At 48.7% G+C, this 25,974-nt stretch overlaps 2 protein-coding genes across 10 annotated transcripts in view; one reads left to right on the top strand and one right to left on the bottom strand.

Annotated features, from left to right (window-relative positions):
- ACACA (acetyl-CoA carboxylase alpha) overlaps positions 1–13,265 on the top strand; it is a 117,479-nt gene extending 104,214 nt beyond the window's left edge. For all 8 annotated transcript variants that reach the window (XM_030462599.1, XM_030462597.1, XM_030462592.1 and 5 more), the window contains 5 exons: positions 497–609; positions 7,703–7,857; positions 7,990–8,160; positions 10,087–10,223; positions 10,909–13,265. In XM_030462599.1, the coding sequence (XP_030318459.1) occupies positions 497–609; positions 7,703–7,857; positions 7,990–8,160; positions 10,087–10,223; positions 10,909–11,035 (703 nt within the window). In that variant the 3' untranslated portion in view covers positions 11,036–13,265. The remainder of the gene's footprint in view (positions 1–496; positions 610–7,702; positions 7,858–7,989; positions 8,161–10,086; positions 10,224–10,908) is intronic.
- Positions 13,266–15,749: 2,484 nt separating this feature from the next.
- Positions 15,750–25,974, bottom strand: part of AATF (apoptosis antagonizing transcription factor) — a 46,079-nt gene continuing 35,854 nt past the window's right edge. For both annotated transcript variants that reach the window (XM_030462613.1, XM_030462614.1), the window contains one exon: positions 15,750–17,670. In XM_030462613.1, the coding sequence (XP_030318473.1) occupies positions 17,607–17,670 (64 nt within the window). In that variant the 3' untranslated portion in view covers positions 15,750–17,606. The remainder of the gene's footprint in view (positions 17,671–25,974) is intronic.

The following is a 25,974-nucleotide window of genomic DNA, read 5'->3' as shown; positions in this document are numbered from 1 at the left end:
GAGCTACCAGTGCCTGCCTGAGTGAGAACCCTCACTTCAGAGGGTGGCAGTTGGTTACTGAAGGGACTGGGCACCTTCCCAGGTGACCATCTTCCACCACTCCCAGGTAGACTGAAGTGATTTGACTCACCAAGCCCAAGTTTCAGTTCACGTGTTCCTCTGCCTTTGGCAGTGGTTGGTTATGTGGTTGGTTTCATTAAGCTTGCCTGCCTTTGGAAAGACCTTTCAGGTCACAGCTTAAGGGGAGGAGCATTGCTGTGCCAGGCTGGGCTATCTGCTGCTGGATAGCTGTGTTTCTGGGAAGCTTGCTGTGCATTTGTGGTGTTGGATGAATAAAAGCTAAGGTTCTTTCTTGTTCTCTCTTTTCATTTTGTCTCCCTCCCCCACTTCTTCTTTAACATACTTTCTAGACAACACTGAACCATTCCATTTTGTGTTTCCCTGTGTCTGATGACCTCAAAGTGCCTTTCTTTTCTCTTTTCCCATCCCCCATCAGAGGAGGAGTCCTGGAGCCAGAGGGGACAGTGGAGATCAAGTTCCGCAGGAAGGATCTGGTGAAGACGATGCGGCGCGTGGACCCCGTCTACATCCGCCTGGCTGAGAGGCTGGGTAGGTCTGGGGGCTGAGGGGGGAGGTGTTCATAGGCCTTACAAAGGGCTCTGAGGCTTTTTATCAAATTATTGATAATTGTTATTTACTGTCATCTAACCTGGGGGGACAGCCAGCTGAGACGAGTGGTGTGTAGGTAGGTGTGAGCGAGACGATGCTGATGAGCACGCACTGTACCAAGGGGGGGGTGACACAGAAAGCACCTTTTTGAAATTATTTCTTCTGGTTTTGGGGTTTTTTTTATTGAATGGGTCTCAAAACGGCCTGGGCCAAACCCTCAGCTGGTGTCATGTGGCATAACCAAGGAATTTGGTCAAAGACATTTTGGGCTGCTGGACTCTCACTGTGGGAAGTAGTTTTAAATAAGGATAGCTGTCTGTGCTTTGGATTCAAGGAAAAAAACCCCATAATTCTTCACCTCCTCAGTAAAATAGGGGGTGATATGCAGTGCTCAGTGGCTGGGACATCACTGCCTCTGTTGTGTTATTACTGTGCCTTGCACTCCAAATGATCCCTGTGTCTGCTCAACACCCAACAACCCCAAATACAGAATGTGCAGCAAAATGCACTTAATAGCAGATATGTTCTCTCTCAGGGGAGAAGGCTCTTTAAATAGTTCTTTACTAGCTCTTACTGCAAGAGTATAATCTTACAGAGCCTCTTTTTTACCTCCAAAATTGACTACATTTCAGTAGTGGAAGAAGCACACTACGTGGGGATGGTTTGAATTTATAAACCCTTTTGGGATCCTTCAGGAGGAAAGTGTTCTGCAAATGACTGATAAATCGTGGCTATTGCTGCCATTGCAGTTTATTATTTGGCTTTTTTTTTAATTTATGACAGTGCAACAATTTATATACAAAACAACCCTTCTGATGGGCCTTGGGAAGAGAATAACCATTGTGAAGGGTATGGGGGAGTGCTGAGAATCAGACTGATAGGTTCTTACTGATGTCTCTGATAGCATCAAAGACATTGCCTCCTTTTTAATGATAGCATTTTGACACTCTCTTTGTTTTCTCTCACTGTGCTCATTGCTTTCTGGGCAAGAAGCAGGTTAGCAGGGGGTTGAGTTTTGCAGCCTGGCACAAGGCAGCAGTTCAGTCTGAATTCAGCTCCTAGAGGTGTCCATGATGGTGAGAGAGCAGGCAGGGACACCCCGATGGAGGGATGTGCTTCCCTCTGCCTGGGTCTGGTGGAATTACAAACCAGTTCCAACACTGGTAGTTACAGCAAGGAGAAAAACCTCCCTTTTGGACTTGACAGTGTCCCCTAGGGAACAGGGGGTTAGCATCACTACACCAAATCCTGGGGAGCCAGCAAACACCCCCCCCCAAGTGTCACCTTTCATGGTTTGGAGGCTGTAGTTGAGTTCCTCACAGAAGCACAGCTCCTGAGGGGTGCTTCCACCTCCTCCTGGGACACAGGAGAGCTGCCCACCAGCCTCAGGGAGCAGGAGAAATGAGATGTGTGGTTAGAGGAGGCAAAATGCTGAGCAGTCAGCTCTGCTCCCTGCAGATAAATGGCACTACAGCTGGAGCACCCTTCCTGAGAGTATTTACCTTCACCCTGCTGTAAAAACCACTGGCTCTGCTGGTGAGCAAGCCAGCCTGCTGCCTCTGCAAAGACACGGGGTCTTCTGGCTGAGTCCTTGCCCAGGAGCAGTCCCTGGCTGCAGACAGGGGGCTGCTGGAGCCCTCAAGCTGTGGAGGATGGAGGTGAGCAGAGCAAAATGAGAACCATCACCTTTGGGGGGTCCCTCTCAAGGGTCCAGCACCCTGCCTGGGTGCAGAACACCCTTGAACCACACCAATGGGACCTGCACCAGCATCCCTGGAAAAGAAAACAAGAAGGAGAGGATACAGACAATCAGAACAAGAACAACCCTGCCAACAATCAGAACCCCAGTGCCACTATGTGAGGAGGCAGGAGTCTGTTCAGGTTGTTGGGTGTTTTTTTTTCCCCCCCTCTTCCTCTACAGGGTAATTACTCCTAGCAAACTCCATACACTTTAATTAAAATTACTGCAACACAAGAGCAAGTCACTTACAACTGTACATACAGAGAGCTCTAAAAGCTTCAGTCACTGATAAGCATCTCACTTAGATGGTTCGTAATTGCTCCCAACACCACGCGATCATTGCTGTTGTTTTGCCACTAATTCTGTACCAGGGAGCAGGAAAGCCAAGATTGCAGGACACACTGAATTGCATAATTTTTTTTTTCTTTTTTTCTTTTTTTCTTTTTTTTTTTGCTGGTTTTCTTTCTGGCCAATTTAAAATTTGTCAAAGTCGGTCTTCTTCTGGATCACTGCCCTTTGATATTTCGCGCACTCCATTTGCCACAAACAAGCCGCAGGGCCGCAGTTCATGCTGACTCCAGCAGAAGCAGAGAAAGCTCCATTTATCTTACACTGCCTGCTGAATTCTTACTCATTAGCTGGGGGTTCACTGCCTCTCTTTAACCCCTGAATGGCTGTCATCCCTCCCCGGAGCTGCCGAGGAGCAGGGAGATGCTCTCCCGGGTGCCTGTTGCGGAGGGGTGGGGAGAGAGAGGGCGACCGCCTTCTCCTTCCAGGCATCTGGAGATATTGGGGTTGGACTTGGAGTTGGGGAGTGTGAGAGCAGAGGAGGCTGGCAGCTATTGAATAATTTGACATAAATCTGTTCATTATCAATTCTCTGGCCCTATTGCTGAAATGTTTATTAGCCCCGGGTTTTATTAAAATGTCACTCAAGAGTTGTGCTGTTGCAGAGCAGCAAAGGGAGAGGAGCAGAGGGCAGGGGAGGGAGGGATGGTCCTGCTCCAGCCCTGGAGCACATCTCCACACAGAGAGGGTGTGCAAGGGGAGCCTAGGGATGCTGGAGTGGTTCAGACTGCAAGGCTCAGGCTGTAGCCACAGATACAGAGATTTGGTTTTATTTATTTATTACAATTAGAGTACAAGAGGCAGGAGTGGAATAAAAATCAGCTTTATCATGCAGGTTCTGGGCATGGGATGTGTCAGGTGCACAGGGTAATGTATGGGAGAATTCGGTGGAATCTGACTGAACAGAATGGCAAAATGGCTCCAGGTAGAGCAAGATGGGATGTTACATTTTCACATCAGGTATTTAGCATGTGGTAAAAGGGAGCAGCATTTGAATGTCACCTGATACACATTGTAAGAGTGGGAATATCCTCTGCAGCTGCTCCTATGAAACAACTGCTCATCTGCTGGCCTGCATCTTGGGTCTTATTTGGAATTACATGCCTGCTTTACATCTACCTGTGTGCACCCTGCAAGGTGCTGGCAGGGGAGTGTGCAGCATTTTGGGAAGGGGAAGAGGTGAGGACTTCACTGGTGACCTGGGGACAGCCCTGTGGTCTGTCTGGTTCCGAGCTTGGGAAGTTAGATTGCAGCTCTGAAGTCCAGTACTTCTTTTCTGGGGGGAGCTGTTTGTTCTGTGTTGTAATTAATCAAAATGCTGGTTGTTTTCTTGAGCAACAATGTAAGAAAAATGCTGCTGTTGTGATCCCACCTCTCCTGAAGTCTTGGACAAATGCAGGCAGTGTGGTTGGAACTTTGTCTCTTCAGGAGGTTTCCAGTTGCTCCTGTCTGCAAATGCTGCTGCCTGTAAATTGTTGTTAATTCACAATCATGAGTCTAGAAGAGCAAGGACTGCTTTCTGTCAGCTCCACCAGGATGAGAGGTTTCCCCCAAAAGAGGAATGTTTGGAATTAGGTACCCACCACACTCTGCCCACTCTTTCTGCTGCCAACCTGAGGCTTTGGGAGCCAAGAGCTGGAAAGGAGCAGGGTGGAGCAGTGCCCAGCACAGCTGCACGAGGAGATTCCAAGCCCGTGTCAGGAGCATGTGTGACCTTCACTGCTGCTTCATGCTGCACCTTTGTAACATAAATCCTACTGAATATTTAGTGAAGCAATTACAGGCAGTCTCATTTAAAGAAACAAGCGACAGCCAAAAAATGCCTCTGTCCCCAGGGACGTGAGTGGCTCTCAGTGACCTTCCCTCTGCCCTCTGGAGCAGCTCCATCCAGCTGGGCTGGGAGCTGGGATGCCTGAGCAGCCCCAACCATTGGCATTCTTGCTGCATTTGCTGAAATTCTGCCTGTTCAAGGCAGGGGAAGGAAAGGTGAGATTCAGGTGGGAGGATTGGTGTTGCAGGTGTGGAAATAGGTGAGCCAGTCATGACCAGGGTTAAAATGGGCATTTAATTGTCACTGGGTGCAGAGCAACTGGTGTGCATCTCCAGAGTTCATCCCCTGAGGACCCTCCCAGCACGTGCTGCCATGGGATTCAGCCACTTCACTGAAGAGTGGCCACAGGCAGATGATGAGATAAATTTAATTTAATGTGGAGGGTTTTTTGGGGGGAAAAAAAAAAAAAAGTCCCCAGATTTGCCAGCAGTAATACAGTAGTGATTGTAACACAGAAAATCATTACTAGTGCCCCTTTGCAGTCTCCTTGAAGGCTCCACAAACCCGTAGGGTCAGCAGCCTTGGTGCTGGGCTTTACCCAGCTCTGTGAGTGGATGTTTGAGGAAGAGGTAAGAAAATGAACAAGTAGATGGTTGGTCCTGTGGAGTCTGTGTGCTGAGGGTGAGGGGGAAAATCCCACATTTTAACAGCTTAGGAACCATAAACCATCAAATTGATTCAGCAGCTGCCTGGCTTTCTGCAATCAGAGGCAACCTACAATAACATTTCTTGAAGTCATTTTGTCTAACCTGTTAAACTGCTCATATTTAAAAAAAGCACTTTGCTACTAAATGTTATGTGAAGCTGTGATTCATGGTCCTGCTGAGCCATTCCCACCTGGCAGGAACTTTACTCAAGGCAGCCCGTGCCCAACCTGCCCTCCCTGCAGGACACGGCTGGGGCGGTGCTGGGGACCCTGCCCAGGAGGTTTTGTCTTTAATGGGGCACAGGTCTGAATAGTTTGGATGTTGCTTTCCCTTAACTTTTGGAGAGGAGTACAAATGGAGATCCAGTACCAGAGGAGAGGTCTCACCCTGGATTTATTGCAGCAGCAGCTTCCTCATGTGTCTGGGGGCTGCTCTTCATGAAGAATATCTTATGTAGGGCAGGACCCTGGCCACAGCTCTTTTGACCTCAGGTCTGTTTGGTGCCCCAGAGTTACCACATCCCCACATCCCCAGGGTGCTTTTTTGAACTTGTTAAATGTGGTTTTGCTGTTGACTTAAAAAAAAAAAAAAAAAAAAAAAGAGTAGACACCCTAGAAGGCAGAGGTCTGGGGCTGTAAAGGTGTGGAGAGGGGGATCAAGATGTTCACCTGGGCTCTTCCCATCCTGCCAGCAGCTGTCCCCATGCCAGCACTAAATATAAACCCAGGCTGCAGGGAGGCTGCAGAGCAAGCTGCAATCCAAGATGAATGAGACATTTTATGGTGCTCAGAGCTCTGCCTTAGAAAGTGTCCTGCACTGCCTGCCAAGGGAGCAAGGTCACACGTGTGCTTTCTGCCTTTAAATTGTCCTCTCCTCTTACCTGCCCCATGCCAAACCCCACTGGGCTTTGTGTCTGGGGCTGCTTCCCAGTGCTGCTGCTTTTGTTTCTCTATCGATTAGCAGCCAATCCATACCTCGAGGTCTATAATGTTCCTATGATTTAAACTTGAACAGTTTCATTAACTGTCAAGTACCTTTAGAGCAGAGGAATCCCATATTTTAACTCCCCTCTCCTCGCCAGGGTAAGATTTGTGGAAGGCGACTTCTTTTTTTCTTCCTGAGAAATAAATAAATAAAGCCCCAGCTCTCTGAAACCCCCCCAGGCCTCAAGATCTGCCTAGGAAAGAAAGAAAACCATTCCAAGATATTTAATTGTACAGGGGGCTTACAGGATTGATCGAGAGCTTAGCTTTTTACAATAGTCCAGTGAATAAGAAATGCTCCTGACAAACGATCGATGATGGGATAATCACTCTTTATCCCCCCTCCTCATTGTTACCTTCTTTCTTCCAGGAGAACAGGGTTCAGAAGTCAAAAATCTTTATAGACGCTGCTTTTAAATTAAGCAGAAAATAGACATTGACATATTTGTTAATCTCACCTAAATCATTACTGGGCCTGGCTGGTTTGCCTGTACATGGTGAGGGTGGCAGGGAGGCCAGGATACACCAGCAGCCCTGGTTTCAGTGCACACGTGGACATTTAAAATGGGGAGCTGGAGGAGCCTGGGAGTTTAACATGGAGAAATGTAGATAATTTTTTAATCTGAAGGTTCTAAGGGTAGCTTCTCTTAATTAAAACCTTCTTAGTAGCACGGGAAAGGTTAGGTAACATTTATATTGGGAGGCACAGAAAAACATGCCAGCCCTGGGAGGAAGAGGGGTTTTCCCTTTGGGCAGGGGCAGGAGGTGGCACTTGGCCCCACAGCACCAATTTCCCCTTGGTCTGGGTCAGGCAATTCCAAGATTAATTGGAAACTGTTTCATGCATGTTTTTAATTGAAGTTAATTTTATCTGAGCTGAATGCTTTAAAATAAACGAGAAATCCTGAACTCCCCAGGACACTGCATTCCTGTCCATGGTGGGAGTCCATGCTGGATCCTGGTGTGTGCTGAGCACTGGTGAACTGACCATGACTGGTTTTGGCATCTCCAGCATAACTTTGTGTTTTCCTTACCAAGGCAGGGGCTCTGACAGCTGCTGCCAGGAGCCAGGCTGCAGGAGAGCCCAAAATTGTGTAGGTGGTTTCACATGGCTGAATGAACTGCGTGTTGGGACATTATTCTTTTTTAGGAGCAAGTCCAGTAAATGTCACTTAATTGATGGCTCAGCTCATTGGCATTTAAATGGAATGGAGTTTCCATGGTGAAAACTCCTTTTGAAGCTCTCTCCTGAATATCAGTAGCAGGAAATCAGGGCTGGGACACTTGGATTTGACTCGAGGCTCTGCTTGGTGTTGCTGGGAGCCAACAGTCTGGTGTGTGTCCTGGCCAGAGCCAGGCTGGGTTCCACCTTTACTCGGGGACAGAAGAAACTCCCCCTGCTCCCTCTGGTCACCCTGGAGCTGCTGGCTGTCCCTCCCTGCCCCAGGCAGGGGCTCTGAGCTGTGGCTGTGCCCCCCTGCAGGTACCCCTGAGCTGAGCCCCGCGGAGCGGAAGGAGCTGGAGACCAAGCTGAGGGAGAGGGAGGAATTCCTGATCCCCATGTACCAGCAGGTGGCTGTGCAGTTTGCTGACCTGCATGACACACCAGGACGGATGCAGGAGAAGGGAGCCATCACTGTGAGTGTCAGGGGGCTTCCCGGGGGGACACAGGGGAGGGGCTGGGAAATGGCAGGCTCCAGGGGGACAAGCTGTGTTCTTGAGAACGTTGTCCCTCGTTCACTTCTCCTTCTCCACATATGTCTTGGGCAGGACATTCTAGACTGGAAAACCTCCCGTACCTTCTTCTACTGGAGATTGAGACGTCTCCTGCTGGAAGAGATGGTGAAAAAGAAAATCCATGATGCCAACCCTGAGCTGACCGACGGGCAGATCCAGGCCATGCTGCGCCGCTGGTTTGTGGAGGCCGAGGGGACTGTGAAGGTAATGACAAAGCAGTAGCACCACAGGCTGAAAGTGCAGTGCTTTGAGCTCTGATGTCTGTTGCCATGTACAAAGACATTTTAGGTGATGAAATTGAATTTTGGGGGGGAAATGGCCTTGGGGTCGGGGTGGCCTTGGTGCTGGCCATGGCCCTCATCTGACGTTGAGGATTTCTGGTTTAATTGTGTGCCAGCTCTGAAGCTGGAAGCTCTGCAGAGCAATCTCTGGAGCTGCTCGTAGGTTGTTTTTGTCACAGTCCTCCAATCTGAGTTCTTTTATTTTTATTTTATTCTATTCTATTTTTGAAGTCACAAACACTCAGGGGTTCCAGAAAAGGGGGGGAGCATTCTCTGGAGGGCAGCAGGCTTTCCAAGGTAGTGTCTGAGCGTCTTTAAAAGCGGGCATCTCGTTAGCTAATACATTACACCAATCAAGGAGAGTTATCTTAAGCCACAATTAATCTGCTCCCTGGCATATGTTGATAGGAAAGCATCATGCTGTTTCTTAATTAAAAGCAAACGGATTAAAAATGATTAATAAGAGTATTAAATATTCTCCTAAACTAAAAGCTTTGGGATTCTTGGGTAAATCTAGCTTTACGCAGGTCTGCAACCGTAAGGCAGCTTCTCGGGCTTGGGTTTTTTTTTTCCTGAAATCTTCCTAAATGCCCTACTTGGTATGCAGGGAGTGTGGCTGGGGGCAGAAGCAAGGAGCAAAACCCATCGAGTTTAAAATCATAAGAAAAAAAAAAACCAATGAAATAAGCAAAATCTGGAGGTTGCCGTGACATCACTGATGTCAAACAAGCAGATGTAGAATGATAAAGAAAAAAAAATTTTAAAAAATCCCAGTTTTGTCTGAAAGTGTCAGACAGGGCTGATGGTGGGGCTGGAGCAGGGTCTGCACATCAGGTGGGGAAAAACGTTGCTTGGGAGAGTCCCTGAGAGGAGGGAAATGGTTTCTTGGACTTGAGAAACCTGTAATTAAACAGCCAAACCCAGGAGGAAGCTGCCAGGGTGAGCACTGCCCTGGTGCTCCTCACTGAAGCAAGGATAGGGGAGAAGGAGCTTTGGGAAGGCTTGGAGAGGGCTGGGAGGGAGGGGAGGAGGAGGAGGAGGAACTCTGTAAGGCAAAGCAGTCACTGGTTTCACTGCTGCTGCTCCAAGCACCTCTGCACCCCCTGCTCCCTGCCAGGGACAGCTCCTGAGATCATCCCTGGTGGGAAAGGGGCTGAGGGGGCCCCATGGCTGCACCCAGCTCATTGTCATTCTGACTTTGACTGGGTTAGTGATAACAGAGAAAGATAGTGCACCTTTAAATGAGGAGCTTTGTGTTTAATTACCCAAATAAAATGACATAAATATGAATGAGTGCTAATGGCAGTACTTGCTTTTCCGGAAACCATTAACAAAACGATTCTTAAATGATTTGTAAAGAAAATGAGAGAAGAGAGGAGCGAGAAGGCTATTAGGCATCTAACACACTCCTGAATTATTATGTAGTCAACTACCTAGCAAATACCAGGTGAAATGATCTTGGGGAAGAAAAAAAAGGGGTTTGTTGCCAAGGCCCTGACCTCAGCTGTGTGCAGAGCTGCTGGAGGGGCTGGATCAAGGGTCCTGCGAGTGGCACAGGACATGGACACGGGGGTCTTGAGGTGACAGGGACTTGTGGGTCCCAGGACAGCTTGGCACGGGGAGAAATCCAAGCTCAGCTGCATCTCTGACCACCCTCACCTCAGAGGCAAGCAGATCCCAGCACAAGTTGGGCATCTGAGCACAGCAGGAGGCTGGGCTTCACCTGGGACAGCTCCTGCCTTTCTGGTTCCCCTTTAGTCACCTTTACAGAGGGGGATGCAAAAGGATTGTCTCATCTTGTGACTGGGCTGTGGGGACTTGCCAGGTGACACTTGTGGTTTGTTGGCAGGCCTATGTGTGGGACAGCAACAAGGACGTGGTGGAGTGGCTGGAGAAGCAGCTGACAGAAGAAGAAGGCGTCCGCTCCGTCGTGGATGAAAACATCAAATACATCTCCAGGGACTACATCCTGAAACAGATCCGGAGGTGAGCCCTGCCCGCAGCACAGAATTCAGGCCCTGTGCACTGTCCCAGCTGAGGGGGCTCAGTTCCACACCTCTCATGTGAAATGCAGAGCTACTGGGACTCAGTCTCCAGCCCCAGTCCCTGCAGAGGCTGTGGTGCTGCCGCACCTGCAGGTGTCACGAGCAGAGTCACAACTGGGAGGTCCTTATGGCTTCTTTCCCTTTGTTTTTCCCAGCCCCAGTCATCCCAGACAAGATATCTGGGATCTTTGCTCAGTGTCTTAAACTGCCCGGTTCCTTTTCATTGCAGTTTAGAACTGCACCAAATAACCCCTGAAACACTAAAACTTCGGTAGTTTCCTCCTGTGTGAGTTGCCTCATGAGCCAAACGCTGTGCTGGACTTGAACAGATCTGATTCTGATGGTTTTGTGTAGGACTGGAGGTTTCTTACAGCAGCTTTGCCTCTGAGAGAGCTGGGGGAGGGCACTGAATGGCAGTGAAGCTCCTCTGGCTCCCATGTCCCAGCTCTGGCTCCACAGGGTCTCTCCCATCATCCCCACCAGGTTCTCCACCCGTGCTGTGGCCGCTGAGGCTCTGGGGGTGATCTGGGTGGGATCAGGGCACACGCCAGAGCTCTTGGCCTCCTCGTGTCAGCCCGGGGTCCAAGTGCTGGAGCTGCTGTCACTTACATCTCCCCTCTTTCCAGCCTGGTCCAGGCCAATCCAGAGGTTGCCATGGATTCGATCGTGCACATGACCCAGCATATATCACCCACCCAGCGAGCAGAGATTGTGCGGATCCTCTCCACAATGGATTCACCTTCTTCAACGTAAGAGCATCGATTTCCCACACTCCCCCTGCCTGGTACAGTGGAGGAAAAAAAAAAAAAAAAAAGAAAAAAGAAAAGAAAAAGAAAAAAAAAAAAAAAAGAAGCTGCTCAGAATTGCCCTTTGTCTGCTTGACTGCGACCACTGTACCGAGACGGGGAGGCTCAGGGAAAGGCTGGAAGAGTGACATTTTTATTTTCTCAAATCAGACTGACCAGAGGAAGTGTGTTCTTTGGCCAGAGACACGAGGGAAATGTACAAACACAAGCGCCTGCAGAACTGAGTTACAGCTGTCCAACTGGACCTTATTTATTTAACAAAGCGTGACTGGACCAACCTCGGGCTGCCACCCCAGCTGCGCCAGGCCATGAAGGGTGCTCCAGCAGCACCCTGAGCCCTGGCAACAGCACAGCAGGGGCTCCTCTAAGTGACCCCCCCTCCCCGTGCCCCTGCTGACTTCTCTGCTCACCCCCCTGACAAGTGCCAACGTTTCCCTGTGGCAGCAGCCAAGGATGGGCTCTGCCCCCCAGGAGTTGTCCCTCCTGTCCCTGTGTTCCCAGTGTCTCTTGTTACTGAGGAGTGGAGGTAAAACTGTGGTGAGGGTGGTGTGGCCAGAGCCGTTTCTGTGCCCTGGGCAGATTGTGGGGAAGGCTTTGGAGCTTCCCAGGACTGTGAAGGTGGTGGGGCAGGATTTTGGAAGCTAAATCCCTGCTCGCTTTGTGCCCAGTTGCTTTAGAAGAGGTCAGTAACCTGTGTGAGAGGCCCTGCTAGGAGGAGGTAAAAGAGAAGACCAAAACCCAGCTGCTCAGCCATGGCTGCTCTTCCTTCCCTATTATTTTGTGGGATAACAGACATGGAACAGCCCCACTGCTGTGCTTCTCCTTTTGCAGGAGCAGGTAACAGAAAGTGCCAGGGGAAGGGAGGGGAAAGGACAGAGTCACCCACACCACTGGGGCTTAAAGCTGCCAAAAAGCTGAGCAGAGCTTTCCTCCACCTCTGCCCTGGCTGGGAAGGGGAGCACCAGAGGCAGGAGAGAAGATGGAAATATAAAAGACAAGGTAATTGTGGGAATCCCTGCCTTAGCACCAGCTGATTCTTTTACCCATCTCCTTGTCTCCTTTTTTCCTGAGCCAGGCTGCCCAGGGCACAGGGGTGGCAGCAGAGTTGCCCAGTCCCTGGGTTGTTGCTACACTTTTGTATTTTCCTGGGCCTTCTGACCACAATAACAGATCAGAGAAGCTGGAATGCTGGAGGGAAGCACAGTCACCCCCTAACGCACAGATCCTGGTATGGAACTTGGTCTAAACAGTACCAGAGAGCTTACACCAATGATTGTCTTAAAAGTATTTCCGATTTTACAGTTCCTTTTTTAGTATAGTATGTATCAGAATGGATGTTTTTATGAGTGAATTAATTAATGATGATGCCAGTGCCTCACACCTGTACTGTTTCCTTCTGCACTGTAACACAGCCCCTGGTGTGGTGCCAGAGATGCTGGTGTAGCACGGGGGTCCCTGCTCCCCTCCCTGGGGACAAGCAGCAGCAGCAGCACAACCCTGCCCGTGGCCAGCAGCACAGTGTCACCCGAAGGATGAGCTATTTCTTAATAGTTAAGAACTTGATTTGATTTAATAATTTTTTTTTCCACTAGAGCCCCCTGAACAACCCCCAAAGATGCTTTTACTTATGCCAGTGAGGGCTGCAGCAAGACAGAGAATGTCTCAGCCAGGCAGGACCATTCTGGGGCATCATGGGCAGCTCAGGCTTCTCCTCCACTGCCACCAGGACTTCTCTGTGTGGTGGTGACACAGAGCTGTCCCTTACTATGGGTGGCTGCAGGTGTTACAGGGAATGTCCTGGTGCCCACTGCTCCGTTCCCTGGGGGTGGGAGCTCTTGCTGCCAAAGTCTCTTCCCTGCTGGGCAGGAGCAGCCCCCGTCTCACTGTTACAGGTGCTGGGGTGGGCACCACTTCACTTGGGGGTAAAGTAGCTCTAAAAAAAGCCCAGCTGTTGGGTGACATCAGAGCTGCTCTGAAGTCAGAGTCCAGCCCTGGGAGGAGCCCTGGGGGGTCCACGCTGGCAGAAGCCACGGTGGCAGTGTCACCATCCCCTCTCCCCCAGCCCCCCGGGGGGGTTTCCCATGGGGCAGGGGAACCACCCTGGGTACAAACGGTTCTTGCTGGTGCTGAAGTATTTCACTTACCTCAATTTCTTTTAATAAAAAGAACGAATTACACCTCTGTTGCCAGGAGTGGACATCTGTCACCCCTTGTCTCGAGTGCTGTCCCCCGCCCCCCTACCCTGCCACCATCCCAGCAAATCCTCTTCCTCCTCCATCAGCTTTAATATTACAGAAACAGACAGGAAAAGCTGAGCCCCAGCTGTGGCCCTGGGGGGTGGGAGAACTTCCAGAGCCCCTGGAGCTGGTATCCAGGGAGGGACTGGGCCCACTGGGAATAACCAGCCAGGACCTCTGGGTGAGGGGTGTCCCCTGGGAGCTGAGGAACACAAACACCTTCAGATGTTCCCCACACTGAAGTGTTAGCACGTGACATGTTCAAGAGCAACCACAACCCCAGTCATTTTTCACCCATTTCTCAAACCAGATTCCTGACAGTTAAAAACACAAATCACCTTAACAAACATCATGTAATTGGGGAGTGGGGGTTGAGGGGACGGACCCTCCTGAACTCCAGAAACACATTTAAAACTCTTTAGCCTAAAATATCTCCATATTAAAATGCCAAGAAAAGAAGTACCAAAGCTGTAAGCTCTCAAAAGCCCAAGATCAAAGTGCCATCATCTTTTAATGTAAACCTTTTGTTGCATCAACAGTCTTAAGAGGGATGAGAGACATCAAAATAAAAACTGAGACAAACTGTGGCTTTGTAGCTGTTTTTTTGTTTTAGTCTCTTCTCTCAATTTGGGCCATGAAATAGGTCAGCTCCATTACTGATCAGCCTTCCCACAAATATTTAAAACAAATTGAATTGCACACCCAATACCCATCACAATTACGCCAGGCACAATAACTAAATTAGCAATTCAACAAAATAATTGGAAATGCGATTCTCTCTATTCCACAGCCTCCCTCAGGGCCTTGGCCGATCTATGGGGGGAAAACTCTGCTTTACTAATTCTGCAGCTAATTAGCGACACACTTGTAAATGAAGTTGTTTGTCTGAAAGTTGAAATTCTTTGCTATTGCAGGGCTGGGGGGGGGGAGCTTACCAGAGCCCCCCTCATCCCCCCTATCACACAGACAATTCCCCAGCACCCCGTGCAGTCACTGGGCAGTGGGCTGCACAGGTATGATGTCTGCTTGTGTAGGTGCTAATTAGGAGCTGTAGCCTCAATTAATAAAGAATTAATATTCTGTTTGGGGGGGGGGGGAAATATCTCACTTGCTGTTAATTGGCAGCATTAGGAATAACAGTGAGAATCATCCTGGTTATCTGTGCCCTTAGTAAAGAGCACGGGGTGCTGGGGGGGGTGCACACATGGAACCCCCTCCCCATCGGGGCTGTGAGGGGCTGGGGCTGTCCCCAGGGATGTCCCCAGGGATGTCCCCAGGTGCCCACCCCCACCAGAGCTGCTGGACACGGGCAGGTCCCCGGCAGAGCCTCTCCAGGCAGTGCCCCTGCTGAGTCCTTCCTCGGGAATTCCACTTTCTCCCGCAGCTCCCGGGAAAGGCCCCGTTTTCCCGGCAGGAACAGAGCTGCCCCGGGCAGGAGATGAAACGGGGCCCCGGGAAGCTGCCGGCCCAGGTCCTCCCCGGGTATCTTGATGCCCAGGTGGTGGGGGCTGGCAGGGAGCAAAGCTGCTTAAACACTGATAAGTGAATTCAAAAGCATGCTTAGTGAGGCTTTGACTCTTATCTCTTCAAACAATACGAACGAGAAGTTATCACATTTAAAGTGGTTCACATTACCCTGCTTTTAACGGTACATCCAGCTAGTGCTCAAAAAAGAAAAAAAAAGAAAAAAGAAGAGCCCTGGTGCAACAACTTTAAAGGACACAGGAGTCAAACATGAAGGGGACCCAGAGCTGCACTGTCCTGGGAGTGAGAGCAAACCCCAGGGCAGAGCCAGGGGCTTTCCCTTCAACATCCACAGTGCTCCAACAGCCTCAGCCCTGGCACCCACACAAACTTGGGAAGCAGATACTTTGCATCCCAATACATTTGCCTTGAAAACCAACTAACCAAACCAACAAACAAAATAAACCCCCCAAAAGCCCCCCCCCTCCCAGCCCCTGCTCCCCACAGCTCCCTGGATGGGGCTGGACAGGAGGGTGTGGGTGGGATGCTGCACAAGAAAGGGCAGCAGAGAGGAGCCCAGGGTGACATTTGGTGCCTTTCCACCCGGCAAATCCCAGCAGAAAGCTGCAAGCCAGAGGTGGGGACACACACAGGAGAAATCGATGCATTTCCCTGAGAGCTGCAGCTCCTGCCCTGCTGCACGCGCCCAGGGAGATTTATTCCTCCCTGATACACACGTTTGCTGCACGAAGTCAATACTCACCTTGGCACTTACTTTCTAAAGCCAAGAAAAATGCTCCACTCCTCCAGAGGGCTGACCTGCTGCTCCTCTCGAGGGCTGAGGCCCAACACCAGTGAGAATCAGGGAAAGGAAAAGCTCCCATGGCTCCACGGAGCTGCTCTGAGGCACTCAGCCAGACACACACCTGTACACAACTCTGCTTGCTTGTTTTGGTTGGGTTTTTTTTTTTTCCTTGCTTTTTAACCCAGGACTCCACACTTGATTAAGCAAACTCTCTGCAGCTGAGCTGGCTCTCCCACACCTGGGTGTGGTGGCCTCTGCTCCACACACCACTGCAGGGATTGGGCAGCTATTTACTGGAGCAGGTGACCAGAATAAGAGACAAATCTGTAATGATGAGGTGCAAAATTGATTAATTAATATCAGCTTTGCAGACAGCTCCAGGGACACAGTGAAGTGCAGCAATGCAGCTACAGAGAAAATATAAGGGGGGAAAAAAATAATATTTAAAAAAAGGATAAAAGTGTGCTGCAGCATGTCCCCTTTCCCAGAGGTAGGGAAAGGGGTGGTCACTGCTGGGAGATCCATGGTGGAACCATCTGCTCCTTCTCTGAGCCTCCTCTGCTGGGGAAGCAAGGAGTGGGCATCCCTTCCCTCACTCCATCCTGCTTCATACTTAAAAGGGAATGTCTTTTTAGTTAAGCTTAGGAAAAAAATAATTTAAAAAGCAAACTTTAGTTCCTAAAAGCTGACTTATTCCTCCCAGTGTCATGAGGGTACATCCTGAGGAGTGAGGCTCATGCCACCAGCACCCTGATTCCTGGGAAATGGCTGTGTCTGGAGCCCCTGCTCACCCCAGGGGCAGCCAGGGGATGAATTTCCACCCCTGACCCGCAGTGCTCCCACCTCTCCTCCACCCCAGATGCCTGAGGGTTTGGGCTGTTGGTGGCTCATGCAGTTCTTTGCCAAGTGGCACTGAAAACACCAGAGAAAGACCATGGTGCTGGTGGGGATAAGAGGCTGTGGCTGCAGGAACCTTGTCTGCACTGATCCCCTTGGACAATCCATCTACAAAGAGTTTTAATTAGATGGCAGAAAACACAGAACAAAGACAGGGTAGCTCCTGAGCTCCCAAGCAGCACCCACCTTCCCCACACAGGTACATGCAGGGATTATTTACACAAGATAACCTCTATTTCCAGTTGGTCCCTGCAGGCCAACCAATTCCCCTTACGGGGATTTAATTCCCAGCTTCTGACCTTTGGAGCTAAAAACCCCTCAAGTCATCTCCTCTGGCCAGTTTACACCAGTGCTGGCCTCCCACACCAGTGTGTCAGGGCACTGGTGAAGGCAGGGTGCCTCAGAGTCATGATCAGCAGGAATAATAAAGTGTGAGGGATCAATGAGGGACTGAAAAAAATTCAGCAATCTGTTCTAATTGCAGAAATGTCCCTGTGTGGAGCTCCTCATCACCAGGCAGCAAACGTCTCTCAGTCAGGCACAGGAGGGTGAACCAGGAGCTCTGGCAGGCTGCAAGGCAGAGCACCTTTTCTCTGTTTTAAGGCCATGTTAATTATGTAAATGACATTTAAATCCTCTTGACTTGGTGAAAAAAACCCATGAAGTGACACATTCCAGATATGCAGCTAATGACCAGAACAGCAGACTTCAACACACACACCCCAACCCCTCAAATAAAAAAAAAAAAATCTCTCAGGATTTAACACTAAGGTGGGTGACCTGATTGCAGGGGGGACTGGTGGTTCTGGCTGGTCTGAACCCTGTGTCCCTCCTTCCCCCCAGCAGAACCCTCTGACTGTGCTGAGCAGATTGCAAAACCAAGGTCAGGAATTTCAAGAGAATAGTTAAAAATGGATTGTCTTTGGGAAGAAACAGAGTCCATTTCAAGGCTAGAGAGGAGGGTGTGTTTAGCCAAGCTAGATGTCTCCCCCGCCTCTTCTTTCTGAGCCTGTGTCACTTAGCAGTAACCATGTGTGATGTTCCTTCAGGGAGGTTTTTAGGAACAAACCAGCAGCTGCCCAGGCAGAGGAGATGTCCTGGTGTGGATCCTGATGCTAATCCTGCTCTGCTTCTCCAGGACTTGTCATTTTTCCAAACAGGGAACGATAAAGCTCAGTCCTGGGGATAAGAGGAACAAGAAGGAAAAGTTACTTTTCAAGGTCAAAAGAGAAGCAAGAAGCTGCCAGTGAAACCATCCAGTCCTTAAAATGAAAAGGCCTTGTATAATTAAAAATATATTCAACAATCTTCATTAATAAATACAGGCAAAGGGGAGAACTTGCATGAGACCAATCAGACACAGTACAGAAATATGTAAATATTTCAGTGTGGCTGGATACCATATCTCTAGAGAATGAGGTTTTCTATAAGTTTGCCCTTTACAGACAGGCTCTTCAAGTAAGAAAACAAGATTGAATATTTTAATAGGATGTATGAGACTGCAGAGCCATAAGGAGGATTCAATCAGACAGCCTACGTGGGACTATAATTTAGTTTTCATAGGTTTTCTTGGACTTGACAGTACTTGAAAAACAATGAAAATGACCCAGCAACAAGATTCCAATTAATATCACATATGCAACAATTCTGATAACAGGAGCAAGTTTCCCTTAAAAAAAAAAAAACAAAGTAATTGGGCTGGTGTTATTTATCTAATTTTGAAACCAAAGTAACCTGAGAAGAGAAGGGGGAGGAAAGAGAGAGCATTTCATAAATCACAGGTCTGGAAATCCAGGATAAGCCTGGGGAGGGCCTTATTGCCTATATATGCACCTTTTAAAGGAACAGCTTGGTGTAAGAGGACAGGATTGTTCCTTCAGAGCAGGCTGACAGTCACTGGGCTCACCAGGGCAATAACCAAACCAGCCCAGTGCCAGCATCCCAATGGCTCCTGGCAAAGCAGCTGGGCCAGGAAACCTGTCAGGAAAGGCTGAGGAAAGGGACTTCTTTACACCCAAGAATGGGTAAAACATGGCTTCCAAGAGTGAAATTCAGCTCTGACAGAGACACACTGATTTTTGGTGCCTTCTCAACTAAGACCACAGCAGGGACCACTCTGGGGGGGCTGTGCTGATGCCTTGCTCCTTCACAGATCAATAAGAGATGGCAACTGGTTTGAAAGGTGTCTGCCTCTTCCAGACATCCCCACTGCAGAAAGGTACCTGTCAGCCTCCTGAAAAAAGGAAATTCCAAGGTTTGGACAGTGATGGCAGAAAACTGCCATTAATCCCAGGAAGACAAGGAAGGAAGTACCCATTCCAGCCATGGCCAGGCCACTGAGACAAGGAACTATTCTAATTCATGGAAGCCCACATTTTCCATCTTTCTTGACTATTAAAGATAATTAGGACTGGCTTTTTATTGGTTCAGCTGAGAAATCAGATGGCAAGTGGCACTAGTGCCAAGAAGGCCATTGGGACTTCAAGGCCTCACTCAGGTGACAGGCTCCAAACCTTCTGCCTTCAAGAGTTTCTGCAAAAAAATAATGTTTGTTTGCAGCCTTTTGTCACTGGTGGGGAATCAGACTTCACAGGTTTTTGTCCTCAAGTTTGTTTTTTGATAGTTCTCTGATGGGTACAGGAGTTCAGGGAGCAATGCTGAATGTGCTCCAGTCCTACAGATTTTATATAAACAGTCATTTTTCAAGCTAGTAGGGCCCAGGGAGGTTCCAAGCAAGAATTTGTCTTCCTGGGCAGAGAAATGTTGCCAGCACTGACAGAGTCTGACACTGGTGTCCCAGGTTTTGTGGGTACAAAGAGGGGTCCTGCAGCACTGACCCAGCACCCCACAGCCCTCATCCTGCTTCTGCTGGAGGAAAAAAATCAAGTGGAGCCATTTGGATACTGACACAGCATGGGTTGGCACCCAGAGAGTGATGGGAGAAGGGGGGAGATCAGGTACCCTGAAACAGAACAAATATTTCACCCTGCTAAAAAAAAAAATATAACAACCCAACCTTTTCTCCCCCCCTCTTCTCATGCTCCAGGCTCCCTTTCCTCTGCAGCATCTCCCCTCAGCAGGATTTAACCATGCAGAGAGCAAAACTCATCAATCCTCCAGGTTTAACCTTGTCTCTGTTTCAATTCACCAGGGTAAGTGTGGATTTTAATACTTGCAGCCCCCTTCAGGCTACGCATAATGAACTTGGGTTTTGGTTAAAAAAATATAAAATTTCTCTCCTCCACCCACATCTATTAAACATCAGGCTGGAGCCACCGAGTGGAACCAGAGCTGCAAGCCCACCACCTCCAGGTGAAGGACAGGGGACTTTAGCACAAAGAGGCAGGGGGCTCAGCAAGGTGCTGAGGAATAACCTGAGTGAGTAATTAAGAGTGGCTGCAGCTCAGGTGGGCAGTGGGAAGGAGCAGGTCGATGCAGGGGTCTTCCTCGAATTAAAATTTAACTTACCCTTTATTGCAACCTACAAAAGCAAGTAATGAGCACTAACATTTTTATTTCTTTTAAACTGTCATTTAGGCTGTAGAGGGGATAATTACCTATTTCCACTGTAGTAAGGTTTTATCACCCTTAGTGAGGCATTTTCTAATTTAATATTTTTACTATATTATCATAAAACCTGTTTCTGGAAAAAATGATCACGAGCCACACAGCCATTTGCCATAAAACATGTGTGTGTAAGTACCTTGCCTTAATTATTTATGCATTTCTTCTAGGCTGACTGGAGAGGCAGAGGCCAGGGCAGGGGCTGTGCCTCCCAGGAGTGCTGTGCCCAGGCACCCACCCCTGCCTGCTCCCCAAAAGTTTGCACAGCCCCATCATACAAGGCACCAGCAGCCCCAGACAAAGGGTAGCAATGAGGGAGGTCTTTTCCTCTGCTCCCCAAGCACCATGAGCAGCCCTCCCTCTCCATGCAAACTGCTGATTTCATGTCTACAGCCTTTATTTTTAAACAACTAAATTAAAGGGACAGGTACCTCTGACAGGGAGCTCTGTGCTGACTGGGCAGGGGACTTCACCACCCTCCACATCCCAGGTCCTGCTGGCACACACACTGCAGAGCCCAAATCCCTGCATCAGGGAGCAGGGAAACAAGCACACAGTGGGCAGAAGTGTCCTGGGTGCATATTAATAGCAACAGCACATTTGATAAATACAAGAATCATCAAAATATAAATCATAGAACCTGTTAGCAGGCCCCCAGGAATCTACCCTGCCCATCTGCAGTAGCACTATTCCACCAAATACACAAAGGGGAAACTAATATATACCTGCATGTGGGAGGGGAGCACAGCTGATGCTGGACTATATTGTGTAATTATAGTCATATTACTTCTTTTTTCCCCATGTTGTTTTGTAAACTAGTAGAAGAACCACATTAAGGGGAAAAGATTCAGCTTCTAGTGAGTTGTGGGGTGTTTTTTTTTCAGAGTACTATTAATACAGCAATACTGCATGAGTCACTGCTGTGCTCTGTTTATAAAAACACCCTTCATGTACCTATTCCCTTCTATCTTTTACTTCTCTTCTTTCAGGGTAAAAAACAAAACCAAAAATAGAGGTAATTTAGAATATGGTCCAAGCAGTACTAAAATAACTACACCTACCCCATTCCTACTGCATCCCCATTGGGAACAATGAATCCTTAATTCACAAAAACTGGTGAAAGATACAGCATGAACACAAGAACGTGAGAAAGGGAGGATGACAAACACCTTCTGATGGAAACTGAAGCTGGCTGTGGAACAAGTGGTTGATTATTTTATTGGAAAACTTTGCCTGTATCCCAAGGAACCTTTTGTCTTCTGGTGTGCAGCTCTGCTTGCTAGGTACCCAGCAAGCAGAGAAAGTACTCAGGGAGAGCAAACAAGCAGAAGCTCTTTATTTCTTAATTTCTAGTTGAAAACATCACCCTAAATGAGCAGGTGGTCACACACCTCCCACCACCCATCCCTCACCCTGGAACTGCCACCGGGACAAACCCACACTATGGGCAGGGATGTGGAGCAAAGCCAGCAGGGACAATCATCAAAGCAGGATGAAAACACCCAAATCTTCTCAAGAGAAGGGCTTGAGAGGCAGAGGAGTGGTGCTGAGTGGTGCTGGCAGGGCAGCAGCCCCACGAGATGGCACTCTCTCACTCCCTTCCCCACCGCAGCCCAAAACTCCCAAGCGCACAACCCGGGCTATAAATTCCTCAGCAGACAGAGCCCATCACCCTGCCCCGAGCCTGAAGGAGATTCAGAAAGCTCTGCAGCAATTCCCTCCTGCTCAGGCAGGTCAGGATTGGGTCCTGCAAGTCTCTGCAAATGCTTTTAGTCCCCACGGCTTTAAATTATGAAAGGTGACATGTCACCTCTGGTTTGTCTCGTGAGACCAGGCACAAGATTTATAAGTATTTCAGGCAGCTGGTTCCTGCCCTGAACAAAGGGACTCTGCACAGTTTTGAGGCTGGGGATGTAGAGCAGGAGGACAGAAAAGAGAGAGAGAGGAGCTGCTGCTCAGGGGACTGTCCCCCCGACTGAACCAGAGCTGGGGTTCAGACCTGCCCCCTCTGTCAGCAGCTCTGAGCATCCCCCCTTACACCAGCACAGCATAAATGGGACCTCTCTCATCCTGATTTTTGGTCCCAACAGCATTCATCTTTTCATGTCAGCTTTTACAGCATGAATCCTAAAAGAGTGGATGGAGAAATAGCAAAATCCAGGGAGGTTCAGAACCCTCCAGCTTCCTGCACTGGGGTGCTTTCCAGCAGCTTTTATGTTCCCATGAAATTCATAAAATGATGCTTTCTCAGTCCCTGTTTTCAGACAGGTATTTGAGCAGAGCAGCCTCTGGAATGCTGGGTGTGAAGTGCCCCGTGCAGGTGTGCACACAGCCACACAGAGGGGACCATTCTTTGTGTACCTTAACATCCCATATTCCTAGGATGATTTCCTTCTTTCACAGCTTGCCTGTTTTATAACAGATTTGATGCAGGAGAAGACAAATTGTCTCACAAAGGAAGGGCGACAAATCATCTGGCAGCTCTTAACAGGTTATTTTTTTTCCCTTTAAAAAGGAAATTTCCATAACAGAGGCGTCTGTCTTCTTACTCAGGATGTCAAACATCAAACGTTGGGACACGGTGATTTCAGCCCATCCCGGGCTCACGTACACCACTCCACTGCTGCCAGCTTCAAAAGATGCACAACCTCCTCATCCCAATGCTACCCCTCTCACAACTCTGCCCAAAACCCACACCAGGTACCCAGCTGCATCTACACCAGTGACTCCTAAGGCTCAGTCAAGAGTGAGTGGGATCAACCCCACCAAATGGAACCCCACACAAAATCCTACAGGACCAACAGTCACACCCCAGGCAGGTTTGGTGCCACAGGACGTGGCTTCTCCTGGGTCCCAGCAGAGCTCAGGGTGGCAGCACAGCAGACATCACCTCCCCAGAGAGCCCCCAAATCTCCCCTAAGGGACCAGAAGCCTGAGAGCCCAGGTGAGCAGCTTGCCCCCCACCCACATCCCAGTTCTCCCTAAAATGTCCTCCCTAAAACACCCTCCATGTGAGCACTGCTCCCTTTGTTTCCCCAAACAAAGCAGCACAACCTTTCCTCCAGGCTGTGTCTGTACCAACTTGGAAGAGTTTTTTCTCACACCAACAGAGCCACCAGAGGTCTGGGCCATGCAGCACAGGAGCTGCTGGTTCAGTTGTTCAGACAGAGGGGCTTTGCCTCCTTCCAGGGACTTGTGTCACAGTGAACACACTGGATTGACAGGCACAGAGCCCAAATTCCTCCCTTAATCTAGTCTCATGGTGTTTTAATACCCAAAGTATAAAGTGAGTTAACTTAAAGGCTGGTATCTCACCAACTTTTTTTTTTTTTTATTTTTTTTTTTTAATATTAAACTCTTATGTCACATAAGAAAATTAATCTTTTAATACCAGGATTCCCTACTACGTACCCCCCTCTGCTTGCTGTGAGACACATTGTGACAAAGCAACTGCACTAAGCTCAAGAGTGAGAATGCAGATTGGGAAAACACACAGCATCTTGGCTGGATCCAAGGGAAATGCTCTAATCCAAGCCTCCCTGGAAGCTGGATAATCTGTGTCTTAGCTTCCCAGCAGGAGTGTGCTGGATGCTCTGCTACCAAGCAGGACCAGAGGCCAATGGCACTGCTGGAGCCATGCACTTCACTTCTTCCCCCAGGTCTGAGAAGAGCAAGGGAAATTCCTCCAGCTCCTGGAAAGGGTTCTGTGCCTCAGGACTGGAGGTGGAACTGCATGGTATGACACAGTCCTGTTCCAGCCATCTTCTTCCCTCTGATTTGGCTCTTCATGGATGCAAAGTCCTCCCAGGTAACAAAGAACCATTTGCTGAGGCAGAAAGGAACCTACCCAAAAGCTGACCCGTTCTCCCCCACCCTCCCCCAGTTATAAATCCTTGTTCTGAAGTTCAGTTTGCACTTGAGAACACGTCTCTTTTGTCCTGCCTGCCTTTCCTGCAGAAAAGGCTCCTTTTGCCTCCCCTGTCTGCCCTGGGTGCCATCTTTAATGATGATGTATGGGTGTCCTTTTCCTCAGCAGTGCTGTGGGGAGGGGGTCACACATGTGGCACCACCAGCATGTGTATCAACAGCAAATTATAAACCGTGTCAATCCAAGTTAATGCAAAGCTGTAATCCTCTTTAACAAGAGATCAAATCAGTGCCATGAGTTATGTTCATTCTGTAATCTGATAAGAAATAGAGTGAGCCTCTAATAAAAGAGTAATGAGAGCCCTTAATGATGCTGTTAAAAGGTAGTGCCAGTTAAAATATTGCTGTTGTTCCAGCTGATTAGATCACTGTTGCATATTTGCACAATCTTGTTTTACCTGTCAGAATAACCTGAGTTGTCTTGGGAGATAAAGGTGTTTGGACCAAACATCTGTGTCCCTAAAGAACATCTCTCCTGCAAGTTGCCATCCCTCCAGAGGTGAAATAATGATGTTCATCAAACTTAGCAGTAATTTGATATTATACCTCTTTTTTTTTGGTTTTTTTTGAAGGTGTCTGTGTTTAGTCTCTGTCCCACACACACAAGTACAGTGCAGAGATCTGAAGATCTATACATCAAAGCTGACAGAGAGATATAAGAAAACCAATATCCACACAGGGCTCTGCCCAGGAACACAGGCTTCACCTGACCTTGTCACAACTGGGCTGTTTATAGGATCCACTCCTGCAGATACAGCAACTCTGCACGTACTGAAAATAAACTCACTGCCCTATGGACCTGCAGTCTTCCAGGGACAATCTCCAGCCTCAGTTTCCCCAAACAGAAATACAGCTTTAGGGCAGGCCCATTTACATAGCAATGACCTTGATCTAATTAGAAAAACCTTGGCCCAAGAATACAATAGATGTATTTAAGTCTATAAACATATACCCCAAGATAACCATAAAGATCTCTTTCCAGTGTATGTTTTAAAATACTACCAAAGAGGGGTTAAACTCCAGGAGGGCTGGAGGCCACCAGTGTCCCCCACATTACAACATAATATATGTGAGCACAAGGTTAAACAGCCATGCCCATGCCTAGGGTGCAAGGGAAACTGGCAAGTGGAAGATTAATTGCCTGCACCAATCCTATTATTCCAACCAGCAGCAAGAATGAGAAGGGAAGTGGCAATGATGTTGACAAAGGCAGTTGTTACACTTGCACGTTTCTCTTCTCAAATTCAGGCTTGGAAAGGATTCTGGAGTGAGTCTTCATGCCCCTCTCCAGGCAGTGCCTGAGCTGTTTCTCCTCACACACGTTTGCTCTTTGTTTCCCCAGCCAGCAGCAGTGGCAAGGGATGAACTTGATGTGGCAGATCCTGGAAATCCTGGGTGTCCCACAGCCATGACACCACCCACAGGGAACTTAAGATCTCCCTGCACAGCCAGAGGTGTGTAAAATGGATTAAATGTACAGAAGAATCAGGCCCCAAATGTTTTCCCAGGCTGCACGAGCTGCTTAAATGCACAGAAAGAGCAAGGTGCTACACAGACCCGTGCCTCCAAATGGACTTACAGTGAGCAAAGGAAGAAAACTGTCCCAGACAAGTCCCCCCTGCTTCTGCCCCAGTGACCCAGGGCTTGTGTAGCTCCATCATTGTGATGAGGATTGAGGCTTTGGATTGAGGCTTTGGCACAGCTGAAGAACCAGACCCACTCCTCACCTCACACACCCAGACTCTGCACCATCCCCCCAAGCTTCTGCCCATCCACACCTGCACGTCCCTATTTATTTACTGGCATTTTCCAGCTATCTACCTGCCACTTTAACCACTGCTAAAACTTCAGGGGACTGGTCTACAGGCTCTATTTCTACAAACTTTTTTTTATATATGTCTCACTGACACCTTAAAATTTCTCACATTACAACACAGAGCACCCCATTGTTCAGGTGTGTTACTTATTTTAGGGTCATACCTTTTAAGTGCC

The sequence above is a fragment of the Calypte anna genome, chromosome 19 (genome assembly GCF_003957555.1).
Source record: "Calypte anna isolate BGI_N300 chromosome 19, bCalAnn1_v1.p, whole genome shotgun sequence".
In the NCBI taxonomy this organism is placed as follows: domain Eukaryota; kingdom Metazoa; phylum Chordata; class Aves; order Apodiformes; family Trochilidae; genus Calypte; species Calypte anna.
The sequence above is the reverse complement of the archived record's forward strand: the minus strand, read 5'-3'. Positions and strand labels throughout refer to the sequence as shown.